The 16,471-nt window shown below is 47.0% G+C and overlaps 1 protein-coding gene across 3 annotated transcripts in view; it reads right to left on the minus strand.

Annotated features, from left to right (window-relative positions):
• Nucleotides 1-16,471, minus strand: part of LOC144158250 (ninjurin-2-like) — a 47,116-nt gene that overhangs the window by 16,967 nt on the left and 13,678 nt on the right. Inside the window, exon 1 of one of the 3 annotated variants that reach the window (XM_077688989.1) lies at nt 9,358-9,486. The exons of 1 other annotated variant lie outside the window; for it this stretch is intronic. In XM_077688989.1, the coding sequence (XP_077545115.1) occupies nt 9,358-9,393 (36 nt within the window). In that variant the 5' untranslated portion in view covers nt 9,394-9,486. Of the gene's footprint in view, nt 1-667; nt 1,423-9,357; nt 9,487-16,471 lie in introns of those variants that run through there. One more of the 3 variants, XM_077688988.1, reaches the window with a different exon arrangement.

Genomic DNA, 16,471 nt, shown 5'->3' on the forward strand with positions numbered 1-16,471 from the left:
CGATCTCCAGCTTCATCCCTCGTAGGCGTGTAGCCTTATTTACGCCAACGTAAAACGAACTGCTGAATCCCAATCGTTTTTCAAAGCTAAGCTTCCCTCAAGCCGTAAAAAATGTTCTCTGATGCAATTATAAAAGAAGCGTTCTTTTATAAATGAAGTATCTTAACGAGAGCTGATGAGGCCCCTCTATCTACGCGACGTAAGAGTACCCTGTGGCCCGAGGGAATTTTGACCACACGGCCCCAGACACCAGGCACCCAGAAGAGACAAATCACTTAGTGCTTTGTACAGCCCGCAGGGAGATAAGTACCTGCAATAAAATATTCAAATAATCAACCTATCAATTAAATTAAGTAATTCTACAGCTTGAGTCAAGAAAACTCGAGCTCTTCTTTCCTTCCCACTGCACCTGTTTACTCATCCCTCATTGTTTTATGTTAGTTATGCACCGTGAGGCTGCGCTACGTTCCCTGTTGTACTTTATTTGCTGTTCGCTCTCGGGCTGTAAGCTTCCAAGGTGGCTGACGTAGGTGTTAAATGACCAGAACAACCATAACACCGTGTTCTCGGCCAGGACGGCCAAACACTTTAAACTGCAATACGAAGCAGATAAAATAAGAGCGGAGACTAAGGCCGCAGACGGCGTAGCTGGACAGCCAGTGCTCACCGCCATCAGGGAGAGCGGAGGGGCCTCGTGTGGAAGGAACTCCGGAGGCGCGTGCAGCTCGTATGACCTGTTGTGCATCCTCAAAGTCCCTCGTCAATGTTCCAAGCTCGCAAGCCGAGGGTTACCGCACTTCCGGAAAAAAGCACGCCGAGGTGTCGGAACGGCGGCTACAGGCGATGAAGGTCCGTCTATGCCGCGTCCAAACAACGTCACGTGCTTCTACGCCTTCTCTGATTCCGTAGTCACGCACTCGGGTACCCGATCCAGCAGACACTGAGCGTTGCTTCCGCACAAGTCACCCTATTGGCGGGCAGCAGGAACAGCAGCTGCAAATCACCGTTGACACGAACGAGTGGGGCGAAAATTCCCACGACCGGCACGCACACACAGCTGCGGCTGAAGTGAAAGTGTGGGAAAATTCAGAACACACGCACATACGCACAGAAACAAAAAGGAGAGCCGCTCAGTTTGAACGGTTGGGAGATTTTGTGTGCGAGCGAATGGCGAGGTCTCCGTACGATGGCAGAAGCACGCAGGGAATTTATCCAAATCAAAACGCGTAATGAAACCCCACTCCAAACAATTTAACTCGCGCACCTATCTCTGAACCAGACATGAGCTGAATTCCCCGCCCTTGACGCGTCGCTTCACTACTGAGGCATCAAGCATATGTAGTCGAGCTCGGCTACGCGCCCGGATACGGCTACGGCTCAGCCAAGCGTGGTCTCTCGGGGTCCACGGACCACGTGGTGCCCAGCTGAACGGCCTCATACTGTGGCTATTGCCGCAGCGGCGCCGGATGCCGCCGCATGGCAACGCTGTCCGCATACCGGCGCGATTAGACAGCGCTGTGGCAGATGTCGCGCTCTGATGGACACGGCATGGTTGGGGTGAGCCATTGTTGTGTAATTGTGCGTGTGTGACGGGAGAGCTCCTTTCTTTGTCTCTGTTTTTCGACCTTTGCGCGCGGGAGTTTGACGGCGAGTCGGCCGGTTCGCGGAAAACGTACACAGAACGTGTGATCCGCCGCAGCTCTCGGTTCCGACAGCGCTGTCACGGTCATTACGACGGGAATTTCGTTCGCACATGAAACTGGCACAGCTGGCATGCCACAGGCAGTGACACCATGCCGCTAGAACGGATACGGTAATAGGTTTTGCGCTGGTAGTCTGAATTCCTACTTTCTAGCTCCTAACACTGTTTTAAGCTACCAAACCCACCTTTAATTTTCGGCGCGACCGTGCTGGGAGATTCTCGGCACCCATCTGCAAGTGAAATTGATTTGACTCTTCCTAAATCCTGCAGATCATTTTACACCCAATGTATCTAAAGAGGAAGCATAAAGCACTCGGCCACGATTTCTTTACACGAAGGTATAAACGCGGGTAGTTTTATCGCATTTCGTAAATCCTAGTATGCGGAACAGAAGCTCGACATACCTTCTGGGGTGTACCGCCGTGTCTAGCGGCAACAAAAAAATTCCCTATGATCAGAGATGACTCACAGCCATAGAGGAATTATCTACTACATGGAAAAAAAGAGCACTAGACGGGGACAGAAGAAGATGCAGTGACACGGGACGAGTATCTTCTGTCCCCGTCTAGTGCGATTTTTACCATGTCCAAGTCGTATCACCAACTAGCACAAATTTCTGCGCTGAATTGTCGAAAATGAAAAAGGCGATTTCTTGCTGGGTAGATCTGGTGGCTTTTAACAGAAGAGCTGTTTAAGCTTGACCTTGGTACGGTGGCGTTCGCAAAAAAAAAAAAACACCACTAAAAAATACTGACCGCACGTGAGCGTGCACATCGTGAGGGGCGGCCCCCGTCTACCGGGCTTTGTAGGAGTAAAATAAGTTATTAATAAGCATCTCGCGGCTTTTGACGTAAAAGTTACTCCCGGCTTTTGACGCGGGATTGCCCCGTGAAGCAAGAGCCTCGGTCAGGCTGTAGCCTTTAGCTCTTGCTTACTTTCCACAATTGGAAAGTCAATAAACTTGAAACTTGAAACTTGAAACTTGAAAGAACGGTCTCGTGTGCACCGAAAAATATTTGGTATTTCATGCATCCTGTGACATGTTTTCTCCTCGAAAAGGTATGTCATCTAATTTAATTTAGCTTAACGAGCCAAAGCAACTGTTACGGCCGGGCGAATTGTAAATTGCAGATTACGCCGAAGATCTGCACGTCACGGACACCGAAACTTTGTTTCAGCCGATGTATTTGCATACAACAAACTTATAGGCCTCGAGAGCCGTGCTTCAGCTTCACACCCGGAACACGCTTCTGCCTGGCAGGTGTGTGTGTAGGCGTCTGGTTCATACTCTTGGTGAAGACAAAAGCGACGTCATGACAATGCTGTACCATGATTTCCCCGCGAACTCTTGAGAAAAGTTTTCGCGCCCTTCTGTTTGAAATTACTCCTTTGTGTCATCGTATAGGTACCATGACCTTGTGCTTAGACTGTAACCGTCGTCAACGCCGAATCAGCCTATCGCGTTTCTTTTTCATGTTCGCTAGAGTGCACGATGTAAGCAGTTCGTGAAACAACTCCAGCTCATTCGGATGTCCCCTAATGCGTGCAGCGGCTTTCTGCCTATAGAATCTAAGCGGCCCAAATATGATAATGCCCCTTTCACACGGCATAATCTAGTCTCATTTAGAGTGAATTACATCAGCTGTTAAACCAATAGTTCGATGCTTCTCGACGACAACTATGGCATTCAGCGAGGAAATGATATCAGCGAACACATTCCTGCTGCCTTCCGAACTGAATTAGTGGCGTCGACAGCAGTGACCTGTCACTAAACAGGGTAGTTTAACAATATACCGAAGATTGTCTAAAAAATATCTGTAAAGTAACATTGCTTCCCCAATGTTGTCTTGCGTCGAAAAGAGCGCGTACACCTTTGGTAAAGTACCGGCATGATGTTGTCACACAAATACCCATTTTCTCCTTACTTGTCTTAGTTATTGATGTCTTCTCTTGACACCTAGAACACTGACAAACTTCCCTAATTTGGAGAAACGTCTTTTCCAATTCAAATCCAAATCCCTAATTTGTATATATTTACTTGGTTTGTTTTAAATGCAATGAATGCTATAAAACATTACGAATTGGCACTAATTACCCAAATGTGCTTCCGCAACCCGCGAAAGCTGAGCGGACGATGCTCCTCATAGCCGGAAGTGCGAGAAAGAAAAGCTTCTGATATCAATTTTCACTTCGGCACGCACATAGGAGAATCGATGAGGTACGTGTGTTTAAATGGTTGTGTCCATAAACACGCCAGAAAGGCTAAGAAAAGGTAAGGGTACACGAAAGGATAAGAGTACAAGGGCGTCTCGTATATTTTTTTCCTTCAACCTGATACAGCCACGGCGGTTTGATTGTTTTGTTCTTTTTCTATATTTTTATGCCGGGATCCTACTTTCTGTACTATTTGAGCGTATCCTTCGTACCACTCCTGCATGGACCGCCGAGGTCGGCAGTATATTCAAATCAATAATAAATAAAAGGCCGACAAACTGTGCAGCAAAAGTGTGAGCTTTCCTCTGAACGTAAAAAAAGTTATACTTGGCACAGACGACGTTGACCACCCAACCTACACTGCGTTTCTTACTTAGTTTTCTCGGAACACCTTTGAGTATCCCTTTAATGTATGTAGTTTTAGGCAATCAAATATAACTGTCTCATTTTTCCGGAAGTTGTGCTCGGCGCCTAATGGTAAATCTTGAGGATTAAGTATAAGCTAGCCCGTACCTACACTTAAAACCAAAGCATATCCTCGTCAACAAACATTGGAGGGCGAAAGCAAAGAAGGCGCGCTATACCGTCTCACGCCGAGACACAGCAGATGGGAGAGTCGAAACATTAAGGTATGCATAAACTCTGCGCCACGCAAGTCGAATTCAAGGTATGAAGAAATGAGAGCCCTTACTAAGAAATAAACTGAAGGCCGTGTGGGTTGGTGAGAAAATAGGAAAACGGAGGCGAACGTGTCAGGACATACGTCCCGTGTTTCTTATTAAACATACACCTGAAGCTCCTTTTCAGGGCATCCGAATGCTCTACACTCTTTTTCCATTATTACTGTCTTCTTGACACCTTTCCTTGATAATGCCCAAATCCTCTTTGTGCATTTCGCCACAACTCCCCGTGCTCTGTATCTTGTGGCAACACCAGGGGAGTCGTGTTTATTGTTTAATCTGCGGCTGCACTCTTCAATCATGGCACCTTCTGTTTTTTTCCTCTAGCTGTCCGATTTTTCATTTTTATTCCGAATTCCGACGAACCTCGTAAATCGCTCACTCTTGGCGTGTTTTTGTGGAACGTGGTCAGCGTGAGAATCGCACGCGCAGAAATTTAACGGAGGAATTCACCTTTCAATCACTCTCAATGCTCCGCTCCCTGCAGTAGAGGTGCAAGGCGTCTACACTCGGGTACAAGATAAGCACTGATTGATAATGATTGATTGTGGGATTTAAAGCGACGAAGCTGCACCCGGGCGATAAGGCCCGCCGCAGTGGTGGACTCCGGATTAATTTCGACCGCCTGAGGATCTTTAACGTGCCCCGAAATCTTGAGCACACGGACGTCTTCCCTTTTCGCTCCATCTGAAAAGCGGCTGCCAACAATGCACTGTCGCCATATACGAGGAGCGCAGTATTGTTGTTCGAGTAGTATCTACCTTTCGTAAGTGTCTAACGGAAATTTCAGCAAACGGTCCCTACGGACACGTGCGTGTCTGGTTTACTAAATGTCCTTGGTTTAGCTGTGCCAGATACAGTGAGGTTCTGACTCAAGCCTCATACCTAAGAACACACGAATAAATCAGCAGTGGCTAAGTTTCCAAGCAATCACACAAAATATTTTCAAAGTAAACCGTGCCACGGGGCCTAGTGCTTAATGCAAAAGGGCGTTTAGCTTTTACCGAACAAATTCCGCCTCAAGTGATTGATTCCAAACGCCCCGATTTTGGCTTCTTAAGAGAGACACGCTTTCGGGGACTTGTAGATTCTCATCCTTGTAACGTCGACTTTTTTTGCCCGAAAGCAGCCGCCGCCTGTAGCCAGCATCACGAATACGAAGCTTTGCAAGCTGCCACGACGAAAGAGCGGAAGTTGAAGACAAAAAAGGATCAGCACCTTTAAGCACAAAAAATTCTGACGCAGGCAGTGAAGTACAGGGAGAGGTGCCACCTAGCTCGAACCGAACTGGCCACCAGGTAGATTAGCAATTCGTTCGAACCCACACGTCGTTGACAAAACTGGCGGATGGTAGGGAGTAGACAAGTGCTGTCACCGCCGCCCACCTTGCTTTTTTTTATTTTTGATACTTCTCTCATTTTGTAAAACAAACCTTAAAATCGACGGAATATTCATACACCTACGGAATGTGTCTAAGAAAATCAGTTAAAGAAAGCATACGCGCGCCCTATGTAGTGCCCGAAAACAATAAACACGTTCACAGAGGTCCTTCAACCATCACGGAAGGCCTCGGTTTACGAGGTCTCTACAAGCGCTTGTTTGGCGCCCAGACCTTTTTTTACTGCGGAGAAGTATACCTTTAACCAGGCAAGACATTTTTCACGTCCGCTTCAGAAGAAAACTGACCGGCTACTACTGGCTACCCAAAGAAACATCCCAGGCTACTACTGGCTACACCTAGGCTTCACAAACAAACTTCTGGCACCACCAGGGATCGAAGCTGGGCCTGAAGAGAAGCGGAGCGAGTACTCGCCTTCTTACCGACTAAGCTACGCACACACGTGGAGACGGGGAGACAGACGGTGGTTGGTATTGAGCGTCTGGGTAGGGGGAGGTTGCTTTTTTGGAGGCTCCACAGGGAACAAGAGTGACGGGGCGGCAGTGAGAGACTTTTAGCCGCACGAGCCGTCCTCTTCCCCACCGTTCGAAAGACGAACTTCTCTGTTTTCTTTCTGGCGACGCTACTGCGTTCGGGATACCGCCCTACCGAATCCCAAGTAACGGCTGGCAGAGTCTCTGGTTTTAGGCATTGTAGATCCACGTGTGTGAATTCAAGTGACGCCGCATGGGTAATAGTTATGGGTGTCGTTTTACAGCGTCGCAGTCCGACCACCTTCAGAGCGTGTGTTGGAACCAATTTTTTTCTTTGTTGTTTGTTTCTATAGTGACCGTAAAGCAGAACCCGGCATCCAATGGGCTGATTCTGCTCAGCATGTTCAAGGTCGTTGAGCTGTGGACATTAATCTGTGCGCACTGCCGCATTAAAAATGGCCTGATATCCGACACCGTTCATCGTAATTTTGTAATTCTTCGTCTCAATTCTTCGTCTCACGAGTACTTGTATATGGAAGTTTAATTTCGTTCGCCATTCAGAAAGGACCAATATTCAACCGATATATTGAATATCTTGCCTTGCAGCATAAGGCATGCACGGTTTTTCGTTGAGCAATGCATCCTCCTGGAAATTCTGCCCCTTTATGTGTTTACACCGAAGTCTTAAAACGCTATCCACACACACGCATTTGAATCGAACCACTGAAAAACCAGCGAATTTTATCGCTTTTGCTTTCTCTCCGTTTTCCGTAGGGTTACCACTACACATTTTGCAGTTTTGCTATTTAGCGGAACGGTATGATCATGTTCCTAAACTAGTCTAAATTATTGTGGTTGGTCTACGCTTTGTAATGTAAGTATAATAAACATTCGATTTGACTTGATTTGAATAAATGACAATGTAATATTCGAATTTTGCGCATCACCATAATACGCTAAAGGCTGACGCTTCATTCATCGGACCCTGAATTATTTTAACAGATCCCTCTTTCGTATGCTCGTGTTTATTTACTATCCGAATGCACAATTTTCTGATTTATTCTTCGCTCTTTTTCTTGTATTGAATTCCACCTTTTTTGTCACATGCAAGCTTAACCTTCTGCAGTTAACCTATTCACATTTCCTGCGCTGCACTCGTTCGTTCTTCTATTGATTTGTCCGAACATCGGCTGTTCCGTGTTTCGCCTAAATATAATTATTACCTCGCTTGCTAGCACTGTTTCATGCGTCACACACAAGCGGTACCAGCCGGTATCTCACGCGTTTCATAAATGTGCTCATTTGAGATCTTAATCGTTCAGTTTACACCTACCTGTGGTAAGTATAATAATTAAGAAGAACGTTCAAGGTGAGCAGCACGACACCGGCAATAAACGTTTAGCTCGGGGCGGCTTACGCTAAACCTGGTGGAACGGAAACCTCAGAACTTGATGAGCCAAAACAAATTCCTTGGAGATGTTTTCGAAGAAAGCCTGAGCTGGACGCCACATATAGATAAGCTACATGCAAACGTGTCAAGATCTATAGGAATGTTATACAGTTGCTAAAACTATATTACGAAAATTGTATTACGCACTGGTGCAATCTCACTTGCACTACTGCTTGTTAGTACGGGGCACCACGACTACAACGAACATGAAACAAAAAACAGTACTACAAAAACGAGCTCTTCGATGTAGTGAAAATCTTCATTACTTGGAACAAACCTCACCGGCGTTCTCTTAACTAAATTGCAAAAAATTACGCAGCTGTTTGAATTCAAGCTCTTAATACGCATTTTCAACGAAATCAAACTCGATGAACCCGCCTTTCATAGGCAGTATCAACCACCCAACATGTATTATACATTTAGGCACGAAGTATACAAAACCCCAATGATTAGGACAAATTATGGGACCAAAACATTTGGTTATTTAATACCTTGTTTCTTGAACAAACATTTTGATATTTCGAAAATGGTCCACGAATCTCGTTCGATACATGCCTTCAAACGCAATGTCAAGCAGTATTTTATTTCCCGTACTATGGAATGTACTCTGCTGATTTTGCACCGGCGGTATGATTGCTGTTTTGCATTTATGTATATTTTCTTGGAAGAATTGTTCTTTCTGTGAAGTTCTTTGCTATTGATGTTGTTTTCTTGCCTTCTGTGCTTGGTTTATGTTCGCTGCTACCGCTGTTAGCAATGCTCATGTACGGGTGAATGGGCCTTAGTCAGGCAGAGTCCATCTGCTTTTAGCCCACTCACCCGGGAAATAATGTCTGAATAAATCATTTTGGAAATGTCAAAGAAATGCTGTATGTCGCCATGCAACGATTAGTCACGTTGGTCTGTGTTACTAGGATGACGTCTAAAAAAGGAATCAAATCGTTTTCACCGCCTTGTGCACCTTGGCGTGCACACAATGTCGACAGATTTAAAGTGGTCGAAGCATTGTCTCTATTAATCATATAAACAGAACCGATAATCACGTATTCTCGTAACCGATGAGTTAACTTTGCAGGCTGATTGGATGTTCGCGATTGCTCCGACTGCCAGCTGTTTTGCAATGCCCCTATATAAAGAATAACAAAATAAAAAAAAAAGAATGAAAGGTCACGTACATGGCGCCCACCCCTTCCAGTGATTTCGGTTGTTTAAAATTTGTTTTTTTATTTCCTCACTTTTATCTCGTTGTTACGCCCTCCCACAAATTTCTTCTCTGCATTCAGCAGACCGCGTCTTCAAACTACACTATTCGCACGTCAGACTTGTTTTGCTAGACGAAGTGTCGACAACGAAAGCCAAATAGCCTGCAAGCTTTTTTATAGGCCTATTTTAAATGAAATGTAAAATAAATTAAGTGGGTAAATGAAAATGTCGCTCACCCCATTCGCCATTCCCGGGTTTACTCTAGTCGTCATCGACTGCGATGAGACTAAGGCTCTTCCGTGCAGAGCGGTATTCACGTTGTATTCCTATGGAAATGAAGTCGCAGGAGTTCATCCACCAGAAACCCAGAGGAATTTCCACACCACGAAGTACGGCGCGCACGTTTCTTGGAGTGAGAAAGTCGTGACCTCCTCAATTAACGATAATCCTACCATGCGCGTCACCGTCCCCTTAAGTGAAGCGGACGTCAAATACCCGCCGCTGTTTGAGTCAATCAAATAAAGGACCGGAGATCGGCTGGTGTTATTCCACGGAAGCTGCTTGCACAATATTACAAATGCCTTTGGCTCGCCCCGTTCACGTTCGACGCGCACGGTTGCTCAAGACATCGCAGCGTACCAGCACCGGGCCCGAAAGCAAAAGAGTAACACCACTTGGTAGCGGAAGAAGTCAATATTTCACCCACCAAGGACGGAATAAACGTTCGTCACGTCGACGCACTGTTTGGGAGGCAAACGTTAAGAACTTCTTGGCAGGTTAGAAGCAGACTCGAGACAGCGCTGTCATATGGAAGACATGGGTTTCGAAAGAACAGCAAGAACGCTCTCGGCACAGCCCTGTGGAATGTTTCACCTCCGTATTTCTTCTTACAACTTTGCTCTTCAGTGTAGTCCTCCGGCCTCCGGCGCCTTCAAAGTAATTCCTAATAGGATTTCAAATTCCCCAGACCTGTCTTCAGCACCAGCGACGAACACGTTGTAAAACGAGGACCCGCTCACGGGCGCGCTGCATGCTGGCCAAACTGTCAACGCTCGCGTTTCCATGGAAACATTGCTGGGCAGTCACGGGCAAGGGTCCGCAAGTGAGGGTCGATGCATTTTGTATCAATTGTTGTGTTGCTCCTTTTGAGGGCTTTGCATCTGCCGGGTAACCGCCGATCGTTCGGCAGTGACGACACATGTTGGCATGCCGTGCCACGATCCATTATTCTCCTTCGATCCGAAACAGCACCGCAATCCAAGAAGGGCACATAATCAACTCGCTCCGTGTGAAGATACATACGCGAGAAAACAGCTCGATTTGTGCTGCACGTGTCGGCGAAAAAGACGATGAGTGGATTGCACGAGAAGCAGAGAGAAGCGCCACATTTTTAAGCTAAAGGTGGGTTAAATAAAAGCACAAATTAGTATTCGATTAGTAGGCACTATTTTCTGCTGATTCATGAACGGTACAAGTAAAGAAAAAGCTGAAAAGGCCATTCTCCTTTTGAGGACTTTGAGTAAGCTCCATGTTTTATCTATACTGCCACACCTGTCCTAGGCTGCTCTGCTTATTATTATTATTTCATTAAGCGAGTCGTGTCCAGGTGGGTTCTTATGGTGGCCGCACAGCTTGTACAGCGGTGTTTCCGACTCCGTAGTGTTGGTAAAAAATGCTTCCTCACTCCCATGCATGACCACACAAGTTGAATGCAGAAGCTGCAACAGAAAGACATGTTTGTTTATATGAACCCAGCAAGCAGCCGCTTCCGTACTCCTTCCGTGCCCCTTCCGTGCCCCTTCCGACCCCTGAAATGATTTAATCCATGCTTATGAGTTGTGAATGCCGAACTAAAGCCGAACCTCGTTATAGCGAACACTGATATGGCGAATTACCGGATGTAGCCAACTAAACACCAAGTGTGTTTGGTGACGCTTCATTTCAATGACACCTATTCTTTTTATAACGAAGCTGAAACCTCAAGAGCTGTGCGATATACGCTGTAACGAAGAAATATTTGGTTCCCGCTGGGGTCAAAACTCGACAGCTAGCATAATAAAAGCAAAATTTAAAAAAGTGAGAAAAAACGACGGTTTTTTTTGGTCGCCTAAGGCGTTTATTTTGTGGGCACTGTGAAAAAATTCATTGCGCTCAGACTGTGAAAAGCCACCAGGCGAAGGCCACATCATCCTTCAAGTAACTAAGAAGGCCGGCCTGTTTTGCCGAAGAGCTTTGTTTGTTATAATATCACGTTCTTACGTTCCGGTCTGTTTAGTTTGAAATGCCACAAGGAGACAGATAATGACTACCTTGTTTATAGCGCGTTCGAAGCGTAGAACAATGCATGTTTTTATTTAGGATTTCTGCACGAGCCAGACTGCCGATTTATGTCAGCCGCTTTTTACTTCTACGGTTACAACGAATATCGGATATAACGAACTAATTTACTTCCCCGATACTACATCGTTATAACGAGGTTCTACAGGTATTATTGTCCAACCAATGATGCCTCTATAACGCCGCCTGTCGCGCCATACGTCAATGGCCAAACGACCACTTCCCTGTTGTTCTCCAGTATTTGGCGCGCTGAAGACTTCGCCTGTGGTCCTGTCCCGGACTGCCACCTAGGGTGCCTCGATGTCATGCGCCAGACACATAGACAACTGGTGCATGCGATTCGTATGCGACTGATCGTTACGATTGATCGTTAGGACCGGTTTTGGAGTCGTTCGCTGGTCGGAGGAGGCTCACGACGTGCGTCTGGCAAGCCAGATGCAGTCCTGCCATTGTTGCGTTCGTCATGCGGCGACAGCCAATGAGGCCCGAAGGTGTCATCACAGAGAAAGTTTCTTTCAAAGCCCCGAGGAAGTGCCAGTGGCAATTCCGAGTATTTTGTGGTGAGCAGCTATGCGGCGCCCCCACCGCCGACCCGTGCGCTCTCCAACTGGTAGAAACATGTTGCCAGCGGTATTAACAGCATGGGCGAGCGGAATAATGGGTGCTAAATTTTCCCCCACCACTCTACTCAACATATAAAAATGCAATGTATAACTTAATAGCACTATTCAGTTTAACTTCGTGTTGATAACGGTTTTCCGTTCCAGCTCGGGTTTCTCTTTCACATACCTAAATCGGCCTCAGTGCGTCTAAACAGGGAGGCAACCATGGAGTAAAAACAGTGGGCGGAGTGGCGCCGATGACGCATCACACGCGCGCATCGGACCATGTGTCTCAAAATCACTCGTACGAATAGTCGTGGCGACAGTCGTAACGATCAGCCGCATGCGAATCGCACGCACCACTAGTCAATGTGTCTCGCGCTTCAGCGCCGCCGTACAGGGTGGAGACATTTAGCACGACCGTGAGGCCGCTGGGGACTGTATTGGGTCAAAGTAATCAACGTTATAGTTCATGCTACGCTCAACATGGTTGGCCACGTGACTTACTCTGCGAGGCCGCTTCTGGTTAGGTGTTTTCATAGCCAACGAGAACTTCCGTATGAGCAGTAACAACCAGAGAGGGTTACCAGCCCTTTCGTTCGATCCGCTGTGCAACCGCTGGACAACAAAACAGCCTGGTTGCTTTCTTTTCCCACAACACCATGCAACGCAAAATAAATAGGAAGATTGAAACTGTCGCTACACGGCGTTGGTGTGCCGAAGGAAGACAGTCGTCGAGCCGCACTGTAGCTGACGAAATAATGCTCCTTTATTGCGCTGGCCGATTAGCTACGCTTCCGGAAATCACGTGTCATCTAGCTTGCCGGACGCATTTGCGTCGAGTATCTGTCGTGGCGTTAAAAGGACCCTGCAACGTTCTTTGAGCAGTGCCAATACACCTGCGCGACGTTTAGATTACACTGTCAGGAATACCTGAGCCAAATATTAAACGTGCACGTGAAGTAGTGAGCACGCAAATTGCTTTGAAAGACGTGGGAAAAACAACCTCGCTCTCTTGAATTTCCACAATTATGCACCGCTGGCACCGCCGAAATTACGTCATTTGTGCGGTGGCTTTCCTATTGGCTGCCACTGCTGAACTTCACCGTTTATTTGTGGCCATTTTTAAAATCAGGATATCTTTAGGATCAGCACTTAAAAACACTCTAAGTAATTTGTCACAGTCTTATCGCTAGCATAAATCTGTGGTTCAGGTCTGTATTCTTTTATTTTAGTGTTAGCTCATTTCCGAAGACCAGAAAAAGAGAGCAAGCACGTTGCACTCATCACGAGTGCTATTCCCACTCACTGACGTCAGACAAGCTTGCAAAGTGGTTTGATAAAACCCCGTCTTTAAAGATTGCCATCGAACCTAGTTTTCCATTATTATAACGTTTTCTTTTTGTTGGTGTAGGTGGAACACGTTTGCAGTCCGCTGGATCGTGCCTGGCGGATGTGCCAGTTAAGCAGTTGCAGTATATAAAGTTTTAAACTGGCGGGGAGGGCGGCAACAGGGGACGACATTTTGGGATTTTCTTTCTAAGATAAAAGGTTTCTTAGTGGGACCGATGGCGTTCGGGCAAGAAACTAATGCATTTTTCCATAGACCTGTTGGTCTGCCGGAAAGCTCTGATAAGATCTCTGGACACACGGCGCGTGCGTCAAACCGGGCTTCCAATGTGTTGAGATAGTTACTGGAAATTCACGAAAATGAGCGGTTCTAAATAAGGCAATACAGGCAGATCTGTCCTGATTAAAGAGCGCAATAGTATACTTTCCCCTCATAAACCACGCATCGGTATACATTCAGCTCGCTCTTGGATGCGCTTACTTAGTTTGCGAAAAATCGCTTCATGGGGTCGTTCTTCGTTTCAGATTGCGGCCCTCAAAGGTTTTACGATCAATTCTACGCACTTTCAGTGAAGGTTGGACGCACATTTAGAGAAGCTTTAGACGCACTCTTGACGCAGTTTAGACCTCAGGAATCTTTCGCCCTTCTCTCAACTTTCGTTAGAAAGGCAAGGTAAATTTTCTTAAGAGAATGGGACATGAAAATCGGCAGAATAAATTCTGAAATTGGCCCCAACCCATGCGAGGCTTCAAGGAGCCAAGAAACGAAATCCTAGTTTTAATAAAAACCTGGGTAGATGAAACTGACGTCGTTATAAGCGACACTTCGCTAAACGCGAGGGTAAATTGTTCTCAATGCACTACATGTAGTCAGGACCGTGGCACATCTAGAAATGAAGCGATGTTTCGAATAAAGCGATATCGTTAAACGGGGTTTATTCTCATCAGTCCATGTTTATAACTTCCATTCCTGTCCTTTTCACTCCCAGACACAAAGGTGAAGACCAAACTTCTGCGAACCACGCAGCTGTTTAAGCGTTCTGCAAATTTGACTGCAGCTAAAAACGTGCAGATGGGGTGTTTTCAACCATTCAGGAGGTGAAATGATGCTGGCCGAGACGGCATTCAGCGAACAGGGGCTTTTCCTTGCTGTGACGGCTTTCGACGGATTATATCCGCTCATTCCCCGTCGATAGCTGGGCTCCGTTCGTGGGTTCTTGCCCAAGCGAAGCCACCGCCCCACTTGGGGCTGCCACAAAAGAAAAAAATTCCCCACAGCCCCGAGGCAACCACTGAGCGAGTCGGTTTAGCGCAACGCTCCAGAAATAGCCTCCGTTCCCTGGAATCGTTCTAGCCGGGCGGAGAAGGTTGCGTGATATGCAAATGTGATTGGTGTATGTATATGTACGGACATCGAAGCAGAACTCGCATGGCGGCGGGTTTCGAAACGGCGGATTGCAACAGTGCACACGACAGCGAGCACACGCACACGCCTGGGCGGAAGTGTGTGGCCGGCGGTACGCCTCCGAACAAAGCAGCGCCTCCGGGGCCAGAAAATCAATCAAACGCTGTGGATCATGGCTGTGCGGTTAATGCTACAAGCGAACGACTGGCGGGCCCGTGCACGTCACACTTTTGTGGATTTGCGCGCGGCATCACACTCGTTATTGTACACTCTGAAGTAGAGTGTACCGTATTGGCCAAAGACAGCGCGGATGACGTGCACAAGCGGAAGGACAAACAACACGAGCGCTGACAAAAAGATCGCCCGTTATCTTCATCGATGCTTTCCACGCTGCTTTTTGCTAACACAGTATGAACCAAGTACCCCGAAATCGTACCTCCACAAAGTGTATACGCCTCGAGCGCTGCCTGTAGGGGCGCCACTGAAATCCACCTAGCGGCTCGTTTCGAAAGCAGCCGCGGGAGTCTCCGTCCGGCTCTCTACTGACGCCGCTGCTTTTGCGGCACGTTCACGACTGAAATTTACCGTTTGTGGGCGTTGGAAATACATGTTTACGTGAAGAAGTCACTCTGTTCGCAAATGGGGTGTGTTCAAGAGAGTGTCATTGTATGGGGTGTGTTCAAGAGAGTGTCATTGTTTCTGACGCGATCCTTGTGCGGTACATTCAGCCTGCATAAGCGCGGGGTGTGAGTCACAGGCCAGCGTCGCGGAACCGGCGCATGCATGGAGCTGATTGTATACGTTACACTGCCCTGAAATTTACTTACAGTGTTTCTGGTGGAGACAAAAAGCAAAAACGCCCGTGTGTACGAGATTTCGGCGCTCGTTAAAGATCCACGGGTAGTCCAAATTAATCCGGAGCCCTCCACTAAGGCGCGCCTCATCACCTGCGTTGCGTCGGCGTGTTAAACCCCACAATAAATCAAATTTACTAGCAGTGTCTCGGTAACCAGCGTTTCCTCAGATGTTCATGCTACGGCTATATACTACGATGTAAATAGGTTTTGTGCGCTTACATAATCTAGCGGAGCACTCATACCTGACAGCACGCCAGTTACGTTTGCTAATATCATACCTTATATGTTGGTCACCCCATTTACAAGCCAGTGTGTCTTAATTCCGCGAACATTCCACGAAAGTACGATGGATAATTCACAATTATACTCGGGGATCCAGCACACAACAAAGAGTCGTCTTGTCGTGAGGTGGGCGCGAATAAACATCCATCTGCTACATCCTCCGCGAGCAGCGCGGAGATGGGTTTAGAATATAATCCGCGTCCGCGACTAAACGCTTCTTCGCAACATCGTCATATGGCACAGGGAGCCTGCAGAATAAAGCACAAACTGAAATAAGAGGGCGTTTTTAGATACCACACTCTTCCTTCGACACAAGCGGTCATCGCCTGTGCACTGCCTCCTGCAGTGCATACTTCCAAAAATGCGTCCACGGAACGATGAGCAGTTCGTTGAAGTCGATAAACAAAATGAACGTGAACGCGAGATTAGTTTTTGTGATTACTAAAACGTTCATTGCGTGATTTCACTCCACATTTGTACACAGCGTCCCCCTCCCCCCCCCCCCCCCCCCCCGCCC

This window comes from Haemaphysalis longicornis, unplaced genomic scaffold (assembly GCF_048455015.1).
Source record: "Haemaphysalis longicornis isolate Haplotype H1 unplaced genomic scaffold, Haemaphysalis longicornis Haplotype H1 scaffold_10, whole genome shotgun sequence".
NCBI classification, from domain to species: Eukaryota; Metazoa; Arthropoda; class Arachnida; order Ixodida; family Ixodidae; genus Haemaphysalis; species Haemaphysalis longicornis.